This window comes from Trifolium pratense, linkage group LG5, assembly GCF_020283565.1.
Source record: "Trifolium pratense cultivar HEN17-A07 linkage group LG5, ARS_RC_1.1, whole genome shotgun sequence".
Taxonomy (NCBI): domain Eukaryota; kingdom Viridiplantae; phylum Streptophyta; class Magnoliopsida; order Fabales; family Fabaceae; genus Trifolium; species Trifolium pratense.
In genome coordinates, this window is record NC_060063.1 from 28545585 (window position 1) to 28566747 (window position 21163).

The window sequence follows — 21163 nt, forward strand, 5'->3', positions numbered from 1 at the left end:
TTAGTTGGACCCCTGAAGTTTACTTTGTGTTTTCCCATGCAAGATATGTAAAAATTTAATTGAGATAGAAAAAGAGAAACTGCTGGGTCATGCTAGTTGAATTCCCATACAGCTTTTATGTTCACATCTAACTTTTTCATGAATAATTGGTGACTTAACTCCAAAATCTTTTTCAAGTCTTTGTACTTTGTACTATTTGAATAGAAATTCAGGACCTCAATGTTTTCTTCCATGCATAGATTAATCAGTACTAGTAGAATTAGGTCCCTTTGACATATGGTAGTGGGATACAAGAGGAGACTTTGGAATTGCTACCTTTTTCCATACTTCTTTTGATCAATAATTATAAGACAAGTTAAGAAGTGTTTTAAGAACACTTATTAAGAAATTAAAAAAAAAAAACTTTTATGTTGAAAATATAAGCTTTTGGTGTTGCTACCCCTAATCCGCTACTGCGATTAATTCGATGCTAAAGAGTTGGACGCTAATGAAAATAATGTGATGGGTGATGAAATTTAGCTTTAGTTAGTTTCCTTCTGTTATGTAGTTTTTTCAAAACAATTATATGTATTTTTATGTGTTGGACAACTTTAAATTTGATATTACTATCTAAGTGCTATAGTGTGTTGCAGTTGATACTTTGTAAGAATGAAATAAATTTTTATGTTAATGTTACAAATTTGGTGTCAATTGAAGTTTAATTTCCATACACAATTATATAAATTACATATACTAAATAAAAATTAATATTTGAAAAATTGTATAAGCATTTAATTGCTAAATAGACAAAAATAATAACTTCTTAGAGACGGAAAATGTGTTTTGTCTTTGTGGAGACGGAATTCTATGTTTAGAGACGAAATTTCAGAGACATAATTATTTGAATTTAGAGACGGATAGATCTGTCTCCAACAGAGACGGATTTATTGTTTTATGAATTCAACATATAGAGATGGATTTTTATTTTTTAGTGACGGATAAATTCTGTCTCCAATCAGAGACGGAATATAAAATCTGTCTCCAATAGTTTAGAGACGAGGAAATTAATGACCGAATTAAATCCGTCTCCAATTCTGTCTCTAACATGCTTAATCACGAAATATTTGCATTTTAGAGACAGTTTCGCCGTCGGTATTTAAGATTTTTCTAGTAGTATAGATTTTTAAAGAATTCACTACACACATTTTCATAAATTACTAATGTATTTTCTTATTGAACAAAATTGTCTTAAAAGAACTTTTGTTACCATTTTTTTTTATACACATATAGTAGATATTAAAAAAATAGTTGTATTAAAAAATTTCTTAAACACTTATATTATTCTTTTGTAATTATTCTCACATTTATTGATATTATTAAAGAGAAAAAAATGAATTTTATTATGGGGTATAGGTAGAAGACGGGAAAAAAATTCATGTGAAATTGTTTAATAAAACTTATATTAAAGGACAACAAAGCTAACAAGAAAATATTAAAATAATATGAAGAGAGGGAGTAACTTTAGAGGATTCATTAATATCATTAGATGATGTTCCAATTTAAGATAGAGAAGATCTTAGTGTTTAAAGAGAACTTATAAATATATTTTTATTGGAAAATGCTAAACAGTGCCCCCGGGGCACTAGTTAAGGATACAAATATAGAAGTTTTATCTCGTAAATTGTGCATTCAATGTTTTAATAATGTGAAAAGTTATTCTCTCTCATCATTAACTTTATCATTTGTTTCTTTTTTTAGTATGCTTAACTAGTGCCTCAGGGACACTGTTTAGCATGACCCATTTTTATTTATCTCTCTTTAAGAACATTACGTAGATCGAATTCAAATTTTCTCATATCCAAGATCCATCTTTTTATCATAGACCAAACCCTTGAAATTTTTATTCATAAAACCTCTAACTATAAATATAAAACCCCAGTTAATGAAAAATTAAAAGGAAAACACTAACAAATGTTGGACGTACACTTGTTTAGGAACTCTAGAGTAAATTCGTGGTTGTTATTTCATCACGTCCAAGTTTTTGCCTATTCTTTGGTTGTAGTCCGTGAGAATGGTGATGTCGTAACGTTACTTTGTGGGATAAAATGGGAATAAAGTAACTTGCTTGAGTTGAAATAAATGTAAATAAAATTAAGAAGTGCACTATTGAAGTAAAAAATAAATGAGTTGTTTTAAGATGACATGATATTATATAGGCTCCACTTGCGATGTCAATGTTGGGTTAAATTTATATAATCAACTTTTAAAAAGTCTAAAATATTCTCTTTTAAATCTAAAACTTTCTTGTTAAAATCATTTAACAAATTAGCATGATAAAAATAAGCAATTTTTACGAAGAAAAAAAAGGCTTAAATATTAACAATGTTTTTTTGGTATAAAAGCAAACAAAGGCCCAACTAACAATAATTTTTGAACTCCATAATCAATCAATTTATTCAAAACAAAATTCAATGAAATGAAAAATTGAGGTTCAATTTCATTATGCCATTACTTATAGAAATATGTCCAATTTCTATTTAGCTAAGTTATTAGGCCCATAAAGTTTTTTTTTTTTTTTTTATTGTTGTGAATAAAGTTATGCTAAATACCAAAAAGGTTCTGTCTTTTCTACTACTGCTAACATGGTGGCCTGCCCTGAACTGAACTTGCTAAGACTGGGCCTAATTACCTGTGCACATACATATACATAATAAAAGATCCGGGTCAGCTATTTTTGCTGACATATATATGACATTGATGTTTACAGTTCAATGTTGGAATAAATTGTAAGAGGTGGAGAGGATTTTTTTAAATGTAAACCAAGAAATAAAATTATATTTAGAGGAGAGGTTATTTCTACATTGTGTATCAAATAAAATTCATTTCCTGGTTTTGGTTTATCGGTTATACTATGAAATCAACATCTTTAGCTTTTTCTAATTGGTGTAATGATCTTATAACTTGTATACATAACACATCTTAATGTTCCTTTGAATTGTAAGGGTTGAGTAATTTAATTTCATTTATTAAATTTTTTTGGCTATTTAAGCACATAAGAACTGTAAAAATAGAAAACATATATGAGAAAAACTACATTGGCACAGCTGCCTATTTGCATTTCATTAAAGTTTAATTATTTTATATTATTAATGATAGTAGACTCTCATGTGAAAATTCATGTGAGGAGCTCCCCCAACTTTTTAATTATATTAAATTTATGAAATAATAAAGCTAAAACAACATGACAGTTTTTTAAATTGAAAAATAAAATAAAGCATGTTTTTGATTCGATTGACTTATTTTTGTGCTTGTGTAAAACAATTTCCATAAATAAATCGACTTTTATATTAATTCATAAGTTCTCACTAGCGAATATTGTATCATCATAAATTGTTTTTTCTTAAACTACCGTTGGTAGAGAGGGGGGAGACTCATTGGGTTGAATCAACATATTAAGCATCGAGTAACCATACAAGTGGCTGACACCACACTTTCACTCTAAACCTTAAGATATTGGGTTTATGAATCTCTCACTTCTATGTTGTTTAATCTCAACTCTTTCAACCAGAATATGACATTTTATTCACACTTGATAAATATCAACATTGCTCATGTGTTGATCCAACCTAGGATACTGGGGGCATCATATATATAAATTTCTACCATTTTACATAGAATATATATAGAAATTTGCTGACATACAAGAATACACCCACTTATTTTTTAGTATAAATATATCACAATTGTTCTCTGTGACTTGTCTTATTCTTTGCCTTAACCCAGGATCATTGGGAAGCTTTTCCCAGGATCATTAGGAAGCTTTTCTAAATCGAATTTCAAAAATGTTTTTTTTAGATGAACCCAATTTTATATTTTTATATATTCATCAAATGTATAATGATTATGGGTTGATGACTACTATGAATTTGACTTTAATTTGAATATAATCTCTATTGCTTTTTGGTATAAATAAAAAAAACCACAATAAAATATTCAATAATATCAAAGAAATTGAGGGAAAATAAAATTGTGGAAATGCTAATACAGTACACAAAACTAAAAGCCCATCGAAACTAAAAAACAAAAATAAAAACCAATTAACAACAAATTTTATTATTTTTGCTTCTTAAAAAAAAACCAACAACAACAACGTACTATAAAACCATGTTGAAAAAACTACAGCAGCAACAACAGTACCACACCAACACCAACAGTACCACAACCCAACAACTAACCAACACCAACAACCAGAGTGAAAAATAAAGGTAGAAGATTAGAAAATAATGAAAACTAGGTTGGTGTGTTTGTTTCTTTTAGTGAGAAAGAAAGAGTGAGTGTAGTCAAAGTAACTGAAACTTTTGAACTAATACCAAGATTCTATTGGATGAGAGAGATGTGGGCCTAATCAAATGTCAACATATGCTATATAGAAAAAAATAAAATTGGAAGTTCTAGGGTGAAGTCACAAAAGTGACTTCTTAGAAGAATCTGGTCAACTATCCAATAGAATGTTAGCCGATTCTACATCAACTTTAGTGTGTAATGAAAGTTTATGGCGAGTCTTTTAATGAAAGTTTTACTTATTGCACATCAGTCCCTCATAAAGTTAATAATAATTTTTTGGTTTACAAATAAAAACAAGTTTTATTTATTAAATTCTAGCACACTAGTATTTCGATGTTGAACCTAATGCTTCAACACTGTAATACAATTTCAATGCTTGATCCGGTGATCCAACATCAAAAGACACAATACTAGATGAACAATAAGAAAACGTAACAGACAGGAAACTAAATAACACAGTTATTTGTTAACCCAGTTCAGCATAAGCCTGCTCTGTGGGATACCAATCCAGGAGTGAATCCACTAAGATAGTATTAGTTCAAAGCCCTCAATAAATGACCCGTTTATGACTTCTCACCTAATCACCACCCGTGATATATTCTACCTAAGACACACCTAAGTATGAGAACCTCCGCTCACCTCCTATTGACCACAGCCACTATGATCGTACACTTTTACTGTTTACAGATGAAGACACACTTCACAAAACACTCACCAATTTCGTACTTCAAAGCTTAGGAATGGTTCACACACACACACTATCTCCTTGCTTACAAGCTCCAGAGATATTACAACACAATAACACACAATTCTTAATCTTGCATCAAGATAACACAAGAATAGGAACACAAAGATACAACACAAAAACCCTAAACACACGCTATGTGAAACTCAATTACGGCTTCAGTGATTTGCACAAGGGTGTCAGCTTCCTTTAAGTAACCTGAGCTTGCATGGGCTAGGTCTTGAATTGGGCTTCGAAAACTCAGTTGGACCAAAAGTTCCTTCAAGGAATATTGTTCGAATAAATGTTTTGTTTCCTTAAATAGATGATTTGATAAGAAACAAAACTAGGTCATGGCCGCCTTCTGAAACACAAGGAACGACGCTACTTGGCGCACAAGTAAAAATCACGTGGATTCCATAAATATAAAAGACATGAGATAACAACGCAACAGGCCTGGCCCACTGGATGTGGTATCCAATGTTGAAGTATTATATGCAACATCTTGCTTGTACTGGACATTTGTTTTAGCAAAATGAAGTCAACATAAAACTCCAATAATTTATCAATTAAATTGGATAATAATTTACAAAAATAACAAAGTTTTAGCATTTGACAAAAACATCATATGACAAATTGGCTGCCACATGTGACAAAATTGACGGAATTTGGCCCCTTGTGTTTATTTTAGGTTTCAATTTGGTCTCTTACGTTTAAAAAGTATCAATTTGGTCCCTTACGTTTACTTTAGGTTTCAATTTAGTCATTTCCGTTAGTTTTGTCACTAACACCGTTTGAACAGTACACGTGTCAGCGTGTCCAAGTGTCACGTGTCAGTCCACATATGCAAATTGGCTGCCACATGTGACAAAATTGACGGAAAGGACTATAACTTGAAACCTAAAATAAACGTAAGGGACCAAATTGATACTTTTTAAACGTAAGAGACCAAATTGAAACCTAAAATAAACATAAGGGACCAAATGTATAGTTAAGCCTAAAAAGATCATCAGATGATAGATAGCTAGCAAGTAAACATCAGAGACATGCAACAGCGGAACATAACACATCTAGCCTCATAGAGTACAGATCATCAGATGAGTTTTTTTTTCTTTGACGAAGAGAGAGATTTGAGTTAAAATTCAAATTAAAGTGCTTTGAACAGTGTGTAGATATCATGTGAAATTCCAAGATTGCTCAAAGTCTTGCCCTTGAACCAAAAAAATGTTAGTGTAATTAGTGAAGGGAAAATAAGTCAAGACTCAAAAAAGTGGTGTTAGAATGAATTAGAGAACTTTAGACCAAATATTCCAAATATGCCCTTAAATAAAGAGAAAAAAAAAACGAAAAAAAAACCTAAAAGGCAAAATCGATTTTTTTGTATCATCTTCCTTTCTTATATTTATAGTAGATATCGTTTCACTTTCTCTATCCTCCAAACACACTCTATACTACTCTTTCTCTCCGGTTCTCTCTAGCAATAATGACAATAATATAATTAGAAAAATAAAATAAAATGAGCAATGATTAGGGTTGACTTTCTTTTACTAAAGCAATGATTAGAATGATGACAAATTGCGTCAAAATAAAATAAAGGAATGATGACAACAAATACTATTTTCTTGCAAACAATAATGTACAGTATAGTTTTATTTTTGTCAAAAAAAATATAATGTATAGTTTTATTTTATTTTTTAATACTGAATTTGTAAATGCAAATTCTTGAGAGTGCTTCGTCATTTATTTTGGTTAGATACTTGATTTGAGGTATTAATTTTTACAATTTTGCGGAAACAACAATTATATTGTTGGTCGTTCAAAAAAAACAATTATATTAATAATAATAATAATAATAATAATAATAATAATTATTATTATTATTATTATTATTATTATTATTATTATATTGTTGAACACATTTTCTTGAAGAAAAAAAATCATCTCTTGTTCCTATCTTTCTTCGTTTTTTTAACGGCAAATATATTAATAATCCGATCCATGCACAAAATGAACAAAAACTGATAAATAAGGAAGTACATAATAGCGGCACCATATATATGCGGACACCGAAAATAAACACCAAAAAACAAAACCCCGTCTAAACGAAGTCTTACTCCTGTTATCTCGAATTTTTGACACCTCCTAATCCCATAATCAAGAACAAAACCCCGCCTAATCAAGGTCTTCCTCCTAATCCCATAATCAGGAAGACACCCTCAGGTTCCAAACCACGAGAGAAGACAACCAACTCAGACCAAAGGTTGTCACTAAACACGAATTCCCGATCTTGAAGCAAAAGTGATCGGCCCATTAGAATCCAAATAGCTGCCTGTGAGGCAATATGCCAGTGGACAATGGTAGAAACAGAACCTAGACAGACAAGTCCTAGCTCGAAGCTAGCGTACACTCCAAAACCCTCCAAAACCAAGCAAACAGATTAGGCACCACCACATGGGCGTAGTGTCGTCATAGAGGTGGGAATAAGCTAGGCCGAGCTAGGCTTTGCCAAGCCTGAGCCTGGCATGTCAAAAAATTGAATGTCCGAATCTGGCCTGCTTCCTACCATAGGCTTAATTTTTAGGCCTGAGTCTGGCCTTTTGAAAGCCTGATGTGGTCATGTTAGCCGGTTTAAAAGTCTATTTCATATGAACTTATTTAAATAAATAATTATATTTATTTTTAAATATACTTATGAACTAATAAACCAATATTCCTTTTGATATTTAACATGATATTTTAGAGAATTCAACTATATACGTTGATGACAGTCAATTATATGATGATTTTAGTAGTAATTTAGGTAGTTTTAATAGCAGTTGAAGCCCAAAAGCAAGCAAATACCTGAAAAAGTGAAGTTACTTGGCTCAGAAGCAAGAAAAGTTGAAAAAGCAGCAAAAAAGGGCAAAAACATAATAAACAGCGCAGCCATCGTACCTACGATGAGATCCCAGCGTGGCACGATGAGAAGACGGTTTAAATTGAAGAAAATCTGCATCAAATCTTTCCCATCGTACCACGATGACTTGTCATCGTGGCACGATGACGGTTGAAGAAAGCAGAAAATCTGGAGAAAATCTTTCATCGTACCACAATATGATCCATCGTGACCACGATGAGGCAAAATTACACACCATCGTGGCCACGATGGGTGCGATGAACGCGCAGAAAAGCCCAAAATCCAGCTGAAAAACTATAAATAGAGTCTTCCTCCTCCACTATTATTCATTCGGAAATATTCAGAGACATTGAATATTCACTCTAGAGTTAGGAGAACTCTAAGGAGTAGGCAAGTAGGCCAAGGAACTCCAAGGCCAATAAGGTTCTTTTCTTTCTGTCTTTGTAATTTATTTTTCCTAGGTTAGGTGGAGTCGAGGAACTCCCTTACGAATGCTTGGTTTTGTATAATTTGGGTATAAATTCAATTGTTTCTACTTTCAAATTCTTTTATCGTCTGGTTTTATATTTATTTTAATAGTGATAACATTAGAATAAAATCTAAGGAGCTAGTGGATATCGCATAGGAAACGAAGCTAGTAAACCCGAACGAAGAACAGTGTGCTATGGCCAAGACAAGACCATTAAATTCAGTATATGAGGTCTTAGTATAGGATTAGAATGAATGATAATTTCTACCTGAGGTAGAGTTAGGACTAGTTAGAGGCACACGTGACAACTTGTGACACATGGAGCCTTAAAGGTAATGATACCAACGTTTGTAACAAAAAAGTGGAACCGGCGGCAAGGATATTTAAGCAGAGTAAAGGTAACCCTAACTAGGCTCTGAACAGTTTGTAATACAAGTAGGGAACGAGTGCTTCTGAACCTATTTTTAATAATCTAATTCTGATAGAAGGAAACAAGGGAATAACCACCAAGCAGGAGTAAGAGAGGGATTCGACCACACTTAACCACCCCGCGTGGACACACACACACTTTTATTTTCCTGTTATTTATTTATTCAGTCATTTAATTATTACAATTTATTTTATCAGCACAACTATCTCCAAACACCAAAGTGAATGCAAAATCATTCCTAAGCGAAACTAATAATTTTGGCACAATCCATGTGGAGAACGATAAACTTATCACTTTATTACTTGGTTGCGATTCTGTGCACTTGTAGAGCCACCATCATACGTCATCATATTTCAATTCTAGTTTATAATAATACATTTATATATGTTAAAAACGAATGCAGATTAATTAATAAACTTAAACTACTTAAAAAGTTATTTCGGCTGAAGTAACTTCTATTACTGTTCACAATGGCCAAGACCTGCAAAACAATAACATTGTTGATGGCGCGACTGAGAATGTTGTTAAGCCAATTGTTACACAGCCTCACACTAAAACTGCACCACAAGAAATCCCGGCTGAAGCAACAATTCATGCTACTATTCAGGACCGGCATAATAATAACAACAAATCCATTGCAGCACAACAGGAAATCTCGGCTGAAGCAATTTCTGCTTCTGTTCATAATGGCCAAGACCTACAAAACAATAACACTGTTGATGGCACGACTGAGAATGTGGTTAAGCCAATTATTACACAGTCGCACACTAAAACTGCACACCAAGAAATACCGGCTGAATCAACAATTCATTATACTGTTCAAGACCTGCAGAATAATAACAAAAAATTCATTGTTACTGTACCTGCACAACAAGAAATAACGGCGGCTGAAGTAATTTCTGATACTGTTCACGATGGCCAGGACCTACAAAACAATAACAATGTTGACGTACGGCGCGACTGAGAATGTTGTTAAGCCAATTGACGAAGTTGTGGATGGAAATGTTGATGATGCAGAATTTATTGCGCCGGAAACTCAACTTACAAGGGTTGTCGATGATCATGAGTTTGATGAAGTGGTGCAAAATGATTTGCAAGTGGTAAAGCAACTTTGGGCAGATAATGCAGCAGAGAATGGTTTTACACCGGTTGTCTCTCGACGTCAGAAAAAAAAGGAACAAAGCGAGAAGCGCAGGACAACCTTATAACACCCGTTCTAAGGGTGCTCCTTCTCACAAGTCCTTATGAAGATTTTTTTTGGAATCTTCGCGGGATTGGAAACCCGGATACTAGAATAGCTTTGAAAAATTACTATTTTTCTCATAAGCCGGATATTGTTTTTTTTAGCAGAGCCTATGATTTCTTTTGCACAAGTTCCTTATCGTGAGGGTAATTCGCGCGCCGATAAAATTGCCAACTTGGGGCATGCTTATAACAACTTGGAATGGTGGGAGTCATTACCATCTTTGCTACGTGATGACTTCTTGCGGGATATGCTTGGAATCCCTCAGTATCGTACTATTTAATTTCATTTTCTTTTTTCTCTGGGATAAGGCCTAGTCCTCCCATGTATATATCTTTTTTTTTTTCTATTTCTATTAATACATATGAGCTAATAGATAAAGGAAGGGGATGGGTGGGGGTGCCAACATAGTTGGGATGTCCACTTATAACTTGATATCTAGACGCTCTTAATTTATCTAAAAAAAAAAGTTATTAGATTTATAATTTTATCAAAATACAAATTTTAATATATAAATAATAATCGTAGTAAAAATATTATTCATATTAACTTAAATAGGCTTATAAAAAATTCTTGGTCTACTCTATTTAAGAAATAGGCTGACTGGCGTGACCTATGTAGGCTAGGCCATAGACCCCCGTTGGCCGGTCTGACCTATTCCAACCTCTAAGTGCCGAAACAACAACAACCGAACACATAAGAAACAGACACGAACCAAGGAAGATCAGTCGCCACCGAGGCGGTAGGTCAACTAGAGACAAAAAAGAATCCTGCAAATCTCAACAGATTTGAAAACAATCAAAGAATCAGATACCAAGAGAACCAACCACACGCGGTAGCAACCGAAACCCACCACAACCAAGCACCCAGAAACAAAACAATGCCTCGAGGATTACAAATCAGTCGACACAGGCATGGTAGAAGTTCAACCATAGATCATAAATCCTGCAAATCTCAACAGATTTGAAAAACAGTCAACAATTCATGTATTCGGCAAACCAACACAAATGCGACAGCAACCGAAACACAACTTCCTAGAGGCACCACCACGAAGAAAAACAACAAAGAGGCCAAGAACTAAAACCCGCTCATCCTCAGATCCAAAACAAACATAGGAACAAAAACAATGGATAAAATCCTTCGGAGACTGTTAGAAATAATATAAAAACCATTGATATGGATCTATCCTAACAACTTAAGCTTTTGGGATAATCGGTTATTTGGCATGGTATCAGAGCCTCTATGACTAAGTGGTCTAGAGTTCGATCCCCGCTCCTCTCACTTTGTAATTAAAAAGTGGAATTTAAGCATATGGTAGATGGGATTTAAGAAAGGGTCATGCTAAACAATGCCCCTGGGATACTAGTTAAGTATACTAAAAAAGGAAACAAATGATAAAGTTAATGATGAGAGAGAATAACTTTTAACATCATTAAAACATTGAATGCACAATTTACGAGATAAAACTTCTATATTTGTATCCTTAACTAGTGCTCGGGGGCACTGTTTAACATTTTCCTTTAAGAAATAATATAAAAACCATTGAGATGACTCTATCCTAACAGCTTAAACTTTTTAGATAATCAGTTATTTGATAGAGACACACAAGACCCAAAACACAAAAACACGGTAACAAGAACACAAAACGAATAAACCGCCGGCGATGAGGCGGAGACTAACGAAACTGAGGGAACAGAAACAACAATGGATAATTATTTTTTGATTTTCTTTCTTCGTTATTTAACTATTTTTCATATTTTTTTTTCTTTCCATGGTAAGGAAGAATTTTATGAAATTATTTTTTCATTTTTGTGTGAGAGGGAAACGAATCATTATGGATAAGTGAATATACAATACCAACTTGGTTCCAAAAACAAAATGGCAATTTTTAGGTTGACTGTGCTTTTCGTAAAATAGTTTATTCACGATATATACCATTATGGGCCTCACAATACAAAACATATCCTGCGTTCAGCATGACGAACTTTGGAACAAGAAAAATAAAATAATGGGTTATTAGAGAAGTTGTAAATAGATTTTGCTTCATAAGACTTTGTTTAAATATAAGTCGGATTTCATGCCCGGATTTCATTAGTAAAATTAGTCAATAAAATATAAAAATATATTGTTCTTTTATAATTTGTTTACTAGTTTTATTATGTTTTTCAAAGAAATAAATACTTTAAATTGTTTCATAATGTCATTGGTTAACTATTATTCTTTAACAATAAGAATTTTGTTATTTTATGTGAGATCCGTTCTGGACAGAGCTTACAAGCCCGGACATCCAAACACCATGAGTAAATGGAACCGAGCAGGCCTTAATGTGAGGACATATGATAGTTGCTCGACATTTCAACGGTCATATTCCTAGGCTTCTTGTAACGCCAAAATTCATCAGAATGATGAGTATTAACTGCTCATCAAGGCTTTTTAGCCGTTTTTTCGGCAGCCACTTGATGACCATTAATGCCATCAAGGCCTTGGCCCAGCGCTGGGGGCTATATATACGTGATTCATACCATTCACAAGGTACGTACTATCTAGCACAGAAAACCTTTGCTTCACTCTCACTGACTTGAGCGTCGGAGCACCTGCAGATACACAACCCCCCTTCGCTTCAACAGGGGCTTTCAAGAGCTAAACGCCGGTGCGATCGCACATTCTGATCAGGTATGATCAAGATCCATTTTCAAAACATACTCAGTCTAAGTGTCAAATTGAAAACTAATGTATAACCATGAGCATAAAAAAAATATTACTAGTATATGTAGTACTCCCTCCGTTCCTTTTTATAAGAGCTACTTTGACTAAAATGTACTATCAATTTATCGTGTTTTGATCGTATATTTTTAATAATATATAAATGTAAATATTAGAATATAAGATCTTGTTTAATTTGTTTTGATGAGTATTTTCAAAATATTAAGTTTTTATAATTTTAACTAATAGACAATTAAAGTTATTGGTGATCAAAATTATACATTGGCGTACGTGCAGTGGTCAAACTATGTCTTATATTTAGGGACGAATGGAGTAGAAAAAAAGTCTCCAACAAAAATATTATAAAGCTATCTATTAGTTTAGTTGGCAGAATGCAAGACCTATAAGCAACATTTGTGGAATTCACTAAGTGTCCTTATTTTTCTATTTTAGTTTTTTTTTTAGAAATTATATATATATATATATATATATATATATATATATATATATATATATATATATATATATATATATATATATATATATATATATATATATATATATATATATATATATATAAATTTAAATCAAACAAACTTAATGCATTTCATTAACTGGTATGTGTTTAATACATAAGGGAAATAATCTCAAATCTAGGGAAACTTAGCTAATAATGAATTGACCGCCTGAGCAAGACTATGAGCAATCATACTCACTTGTCTCATAACAAACTTATTACTTCAACGTTTACACAAGATAACATAATTTAGATAATGTTAGCAACAATTAAACAAATTTCCGATCGAGTTACCACTACGCCTAATTCAAATAGCTTTAGTCAACACATGCGAGTCACTTTCAAATGGACCCCATCCAAACCTCTATGGTTGGCTTACTTCATGGCATGCAAGAAAGCCCATGCTTCACCTTCCACCATTGACGGGGTGGCCTGCTCTCTACGTGAAATCAGCCACAAAATTATTAACATGATTCCAAAAGCATACTTCCATTGTTGTTACCCTGATTTCAACAAAAAATGTAGCATCAACATTACATTTTATCCAACCAATGCGAGGTTTTTCCAATTTACAAGAAATAGGAGGCACAAAATTATAGTTTTCATCATGCTTCTGATGATAAACAACAAACCAATCATTCTATGCGTCATATGCAATTCGCCCGATTTTATTCAGTAAACTAGCTGTGACATGTCATTCCAAGAATTGGAGTTGCCATGATTTTGAAAAAAGAATTAGAGTTGCCATGATACAACTATCTAAGTATATATATAACATGATTAGTGACGAATAGTTATTCATGTAAAGAGAACCAAATGCAGTGAACTGTGTTTCATGCAAAAAGAAGCAAATGTAATAATGTAATAACAGTTTAGGAACCTAGTAGAAAGAGGCCTTTGGCCTTCTGTGATGGTAGAGGGCATGTGAGAAAAATTCAACATATGTATAAGTTTCTTTAAAATTTAACTAAAATCACTCTTAATGGTGCTTTGTTCTTGTATCTTTGTATCCACTTATTTCAATCAATAAAAACTCAGCATTTCACTTACAAAATTATTCATTCCACTTATCACTAATATAAACTCCATATCAATAAATAGCATAATTGGTCTCTACAAAAGTTTTTTTTTTTTTTTGAAAACTGGTCTCTACAAAAGTTTGATTTAGAGAGACTCTTTTTTTTTAGGTCAAGAGCTTTAGAGAGATTCTATCATTTATTTACTATTTTTTTGTTTTGAGATAATTGTTATATTTTCGTTTTAGCTAATATATATTCATTTTATAATTAAATTAGGATTAGTTTGTTTTGTTTTTTTCGAAGGGATTAGTTTGTATTTGTTATGTAGATCGATATAAAAATTACATGAAAAAAATGCGTGCCTACAAATTATGATAGATATTAGAATCGTTAACGGCGGAGAAAACTTCGGATAATCAAAAAAATATGTAAGTTATTTTCTTTTTTAAAAAAATAAGTATAAAATATTGGTTAGACACTTATCTACTAAACGGGATCCTTTTTATTTTTTGAATATCATGGGTTTTTTTTGTTGTTATAAAAAAAAATAATAAATGGCATTCCAACTAACTTTTCCTATTACTTCTCTAAATTTGTTTTTTTTTATTAAAATAAAATTTGTTGGAGTTATCTTATTGATGCACAAAATATGGTGATTATTATCATCACCAACCAAGATCAAACGGTGTAAAATCCTACTAAAGTCTACAACCTAGTGGGCTTATTCTTTGAAAAATTGCCCCTACTCCCATCCTTATATATATTCTCTATCTCTTCATGTTATTTATGCGTTTATAATTATAAAAAAAAAAAACCATGACTAACTTTTCAAACTCTATGGGAAAACCTTTCCTTATCTTCATCAACAAAGCAATAAAATTCTCAAAACCTTGTTTATTTTCTTCCTACTCTTTTCTATAACTTCACTCTTCACTTCAAAGTTTGTATCTTTTTGTTCTCTTTATGTTCTTTTTTGGTTTAGCAATAATGGGTTTGGTTGAAAAGAGTCCAAAGATTAATCTTCATTTGCATAGACATCATCTTCAACATAAGCATGAGTTCAAAGGTGTTCCAAAAGGTTTTATGGCAATAAAAGTTGGTTTAGGAGAAGAACAACAAAGGTTTGTTGTTCCTGTTTTGTACTTCAATCACCCTCTTTTCATTCAACTATTGAAAGAGGCTGAAGAAGAATATGGATTTGATCAAAAAGGAACAATTACTATTCCTTGTCATGTTGAAGAATTCACAAAAGTTCGTGGTTTGATTGATAGAGACAAGAATCTTCATCAACATGTTGGATGTTTTGGTTTATGATTTTTTATGTTATCAAAAACCACAAAAAAAATTATCTTTATGTTGAGTCTTGACCCTAAAATCATGGGTTCATGTTTCTAATGATTTGGTCATGTAAATTTCTAGTTTTTAGATTTCTTTTTTGTTTTGATTTTAAAAAGTATAAACTTTTAGTTAGTTTTTTCTATTTTAGGGTGAAGACCACAGAATGTTGGTTTTATGATTGTAGTTACTTTTCCTTTTAATTTGATAGGAAATTTAATGAAAAGTAACCAGGATTTTCTATATTTTGTTTTTCTTGAAGATTCTTTTCTCAGTTTCACAATTAGAATAATTTATTTATTTTAAATATTCATGTTTTTTTTCGATAATCAAAATTTTATTAACGGGAATATAATGTGTACTCGAACCAACCAGAGAGATCCATACTAACATCATAGTGGAAACACCTACCCACCTTTTATGAAGGGTTGCAAAAGACCCACCAAATCATGCGCTAGAAAGTTTGGACAAAACATAAAACACAACATACTCCTACAAATACGATGAATGTAAATACAACTAGCTAACACCAACACTAAGTTTATATTTCTGTCGAAGAAAGCGTTATGCCTAAGCACCCCACTGTTTTAAACAGTCAATATTAATAATCAGTTGATTTTTTATTATTATACAAAGTTTCGTCGGATAATTTATGGGGTATATAAAATGTGTTGTCTCATTCCAACAAAACAAAATCTATATGCAAGAGTCGGATATTAAACCGCTAATTACTTGGTGTAAGAGAAACTCAACATCCTTTCCGGTTAAACCAATTAATCTGTTGTTACCATTAATATTTTATACTTTATCAAATATGAATCCATATACTTTTACTTCTTTTATGATTAGTTCAAATAACTTGAATTATCATTCCCTACATTAGAATAATTGGTACTCCACTTTTCTCTTTGATATATTACCACCACTCTTTTGGAAAAGATAAGATAATTGGAAAGAATGAATTGACCGTAAGTAGGGCTAAAATTTTGTATCTTTTCCTTTATGGTGAGTTATTGGAATTTGTCATTATCAATTAAATTGAAGTATCACAAAGCAGAGTGAGCCAGTAACCGATGGATTAGAATTGTGGTTACATTGTAGAAAATAAAAATAAAAATGTGGTTACATTCTTAAATATTCTGGATACTCAAAATTCAACCAAATATTGCCTCTTGAATTCAAGTAATTAAAGAAAAAAAATTCTTCTAAAATCCTTCTATTTAAAAATATTATCTATAAATATCTATATTTATTTAGCAGATACTCGCAAGAATATAAAACGAACACAAATAACATACTATCTAATCTTACTTACATACTCCCTCCGGACACAAATTTAAGCAAAAAAAAAAAAAAACTGTTTACGCAGTGTTTAAGAAATTTAGTTAAGCGTAGTTAATTTTCTTGATTTAATGCAAAACATGAGTTAAGTTTACTATATTACCAATTTTGAAAAGTGTAAAAGTGAAATAAATGTCTAAAATAAAATAGAATTAAATAAGGATATATTAGAAATAGTAGTATTAATTAGTTTAAAAGTAGTTAACTTTTACTTATAATAGTGACCAAAATTTAAAGTGTTTATTTACTTATATTTGTATCCGGATGGAGTAAAACTTAAAGTAGAAAATACCTAAAAAAAAGTGGTGCAATAAACTTGTTGTCGGTACACTATTGCAAATGATTTTGATCCCATGTAATTAAGGTCAAATATGATCCAAATTGTGATAAACAGCGATTTCCATTTGCAAATTAAAGTCAAGCACCAACTTAAATCAAACCACATCAAAGGCACGCCTATGCTTTCTTACCTCTTAATGATGTTTAAAATCAAATTTTACACTTTTTTGCACTTTTCTAGATTTGTTTTGCTTTTTCAAAAAAATAAAATAAATTGTTTTCCTAGCACCAGAGGTCATTAGTCTTTTGCAAAAAGTTCAAAAAAGTCATGCATAACAATGTTATATCTTCTAGAGCTATGAATGTAATTTTTAAGAGCATTGATTTTGTCATTCAAAAAAGATTAGCAGCGCAGCTTATTAGTGGTTTTGGCTTTCGTGCATGTGTAATTATCCTATATTTATTAATCAAAAACAATATGTAAAACATACTATTTTAGGGAAAATGCTAGTGCTCCTAGGGCACTAGCTAAGAAATTAAATATGGTAAATATGTCTTGAAATAAGTTATATATAGGAAGATGTAAAAACAATTTTTTTTATTACCGACTATGGAAAAAAATAAGAGAGGGAGAGAGAGAGAATTAAATACAATTTGCATTTATTTCATTAGAATAAACAAAAACCTTTCTATTGAAAAAGATAAATGTTTGTTTCTTTCTTTTATAATTTGTGACAAAAAAATGAGTTTTTTTTCTCACTTATATTTTGGGATGAAAGAGTAATTAAGTTCTAGTGATTAATGAACTCTCCCGAGGATGAGTCATTTAGGAAAACCTGAATTTGATTTCTAAAAAAATAATTCTAAGTCAGAGTTTACTTATCACGCAGTCGAACTCTGAATTATTGGGCTCTCCTCACTACAAAAAAATTTGTCTCTTGCGACTGATATATAGCGGCTGTTCTTTGGAACCGTCGCCGCTATCATATTTTCAAGATACTTTGTGGCCGTTCAATCAACCGTCGTGACGTTTTCTACTTTCCGCGCGGCTTCACACACTCACGTTCACGTTCGCTCTATTTTTCTCTTCAGAATTTGAATTTTTTCTCAAACCCTTCCTTCTTCACATATTCGTTCAAAGTTGATTCCTTCAATCCCTTCGTTCTTCACATATTTTTTCTCAAACCTTCGTTCTTCACAGATTTGTTCAATCCATCACAGATTTCACCGATTCCTTCAACTAACCCACAAAATCCGTATCAAGCTCACTGATTCCTTCTTGTTCGATCAAACTCAAGCTCAAAATCAAACTCTAACTCCATCAATTGTTCAACTTTAGCTTCAATCTTCATAATCCGGGTTCATCGGTTAAATTTGGTAATTAGGTTCACTTAATTTAGTATGATTTTGAAATTTGGTAATTAGGTTTTTGACATTTCAGTGTTCGTTCAAATATTCAGCTTCTGCTTCAGATTCGTCCTACAGCTTTGTTCATTCATTCAAACTTCAAAATCCAGGTTCATTTGGTTAATTTTATTTTCAATTTTACTTTGAAATTTTATGCAAATCGAACCTTGTTATTTAGTTCATATTCAATTATTGATCTTAGTTAAAAGGTATATATACAAATGGATATATAATAGATGCAAAATGGATAGAAATTTAACCTAAGTACTTTAGTGATTGTCAATAAATGCACTATTTAGAGTCTGTATTTTGGTTCACATAGTGAGCATATATGTGAGTTATTGTTAAAAATTTCAATCTAGTATATATTCATATGGTGTGAACTTAAGAAATTTGTTGTTTTTTAACTTTGTAGATTGTTTCTAATCTTGTGGATTGGTTTTGGTTCTGTTAAATTATGCAGAACTAGTATGTACTGCTAAAATTTTATTTAGTTATACTCTTGACAATATCATAATGAATTTGTAGGACTCTTTTATGTTAATGATTTTTTTTTTTTACTAAAAATGTTAATGAATTGTTTAGATGATAACACATATACCCTTTGGCAAGAGTTGATGATGATAATGATGATATGCTTTTATGAATAATGTTTAGATTAAAAAATTGACGTGGATGAAGTTTCAATTTTGTGACTGTTCTCTTAATGTGATTGAATCTCTGCCTAGTCACTGCAATCATTTAATTGACTGATAAGTACTGATTAAAGGTTTTGTTAATCATTCCCTGGAACTTGCCATGACTTTACACCACTAAATGGTTCCTTAGAAGAGAATTTAATGGGAACTTTACTACAATACATTTAGGAGTCACAATGTAATGGTTAGAAGACAGGACTATCATATACTGATTTTCAATAGTGTGGCCAGAATTATGTATATGTTTTGATTAATCCAATTAGGTATTCCTTGATATTTATATCCTTAATCTAGTACTTACTGCTCTAGTGTAACAGGATCTAATCTTGGGCCTGCGGTTTTACACGAACTGGAAAAATTCCTGTACATTCATTAGGACTTCCATCTCTTCCATCTCTTATTTCTTTTTAATATCATTGAAGATTTTGTGGTTGCATTCTCAGTTCTATTTATTTTACCGTGTTTTTGCAGGCTCGATGGGAACTTAGAGAGATTTCTCTTAGTCATAACCAATTTAGTGGCCACATTCCTCAAAGTATTGGTAACCAATTGCACTACCACGATATGTAAGAGATAAGGTAAGATTCCCCTGACATACTTTATGTGTTAGATTTGAGTTTGTTCAATTTCTATGTCAGCTTGTTATTCCTGATTCTGGTGTAAATAATTTATGCTTTGAAATATAGTAAGATCTTTTTTAGAATTATGTTTAATTAGAAGTCAAATTTATGAGCTCTACTTCTAACTCATAATCTGTAACTGATGACATGACTGAAGTCTAGGCCATTGGCTGTTAAATTCTGAAGGATATCTGCAACTGCAAACATATAGATAAAGAATCAACATAATCTGTATTTCTATGCTTATTAATTGGCTTGTGTTTTAAAAAAGTATGTTATGAATATGGAGTATGTCACATTTTTAATGTTGGATTAAGATACCATTTTGCAAATATTGTCAGTTTCCCACCTTTTGATAGATATAGGGAAATGCTTTCTTAGTATCTAGAGTTGCAGATGCATCTTGCTCTATGTGGAGTTTGGACATAATTGTTTCATAAGAATAATAGATCTCACTCGCCAGAGACAGTTGTTGACAGTGAAGACTCCCCTTAACCTTTGGATAACGGATCATCAAGTGACAATGAGGTATTACTTCTCTATGGTTGCTCATATACTTATTAGTTTATTGTCATATCTTGCTTCAAATCTGTCTACTTGTACAGGAAAGCTATCAACACATGAAAATCACTTTTCCAGGAAAGAAAATGCAGACCATGGCAGATCGATTTCATGATGCTTTAGGGTCTTCCTCTGTTATCGCTGAAAATGTTGGAGCACTTAATTCATTGAGGTATAAAATTGTAGTTTCCTGGTATTTTTAGTCAGTTGAAAACTTGCATACAAATTAATTCTGAATTTAGTGTGTGATTGTCTTATGAAATTGTGCAGAACTGGAATAAAAACTCAAACAGTCCATTAAGCTGGAATTCTGAAGCAGGTTTTTGAAAGGGGCAACGTCGGAGAAGAAGGATGTTATTCGCCGGTGATTGAAGCTCAATCGATATTCTGAGTTGCAGCTACCTATAAAAAATGTTCCTCCATGTAAATCTACTATAGTAGAAATTTAGAAGTATTTTAATCACTTTGCTGTCATTTGAAGTGTTCTACTTTCCATAAAATATTATGTTTTCTTTGTTGATTATAGTTTTGGATTTGTTTTAAATTAATTTTGTAGTTTTGAGTATGAAAAAAGAAGAATTAAAAATTCAGGAAAAGC

The 21163-nt window shown here is 31.8% G+C and overlaps 1 protein-coding gene and 1 long non-coding RNA gene across 12 annotated transcripts; both read left to right on the top strand.

Annotated features, from left to right (window-relative positions):
* Window positions 1–15094: 15094 nt before the first annotated feature.
* Window positions 15095–15902, top strand: LOC123883477 (auxin-responsive protein SAUR32-like). The gene has a single exon (XM_045932291.1). The coding sequence runs from the start codon at window positions 15288–15290 to the stop codon at window positions 15636–15638; it is 351 nt and encodes a 116-aa protein (XP_045788247.1). The 5' UTR covers window positions 15095–15287; the 3' UTR covers window positions 15639–15902.
* A 2108-nt stretch (window positions 15903–18010) lies between these two features.
* Window positions 18011–21090, top strand: LOC123883478. 11 transcript variants are annotated; one of them, XR_006800213.1, is made up of 6 exons: window positions 18201–18796; window positions 19702–19747; window positions 19856–19962; window positions 20386–20532; window positions 20610–20737; window positions 20836–21090. It is a non-coding gene; the product is annotated as an uncharacterized LOC123883478 (long non-coding RNA). The 11 variants fall into 11 exon arrangements; XR_006800217.1 differs by having other exon boundaries at window positions 18201–18664; window positions 18705–18796; window positions 19856–20532; XR_006800207.1 differs by having other exon boundaries at window positions 19856–20532.
* The last annotated feature ends 73 nt before the right edge of the window (window positions 21091–21163 follow it).

Bases quoted from the DNA above. Each gene is read 5' to 3' on its own strand.
- LOC123883477 (XM_045932291.1), top strand. From the start codon at position 15,288: ATGTTCTTTTTTGGTTTAGCAATAATGGGTTTGGTTGAAAAGAGTCCA.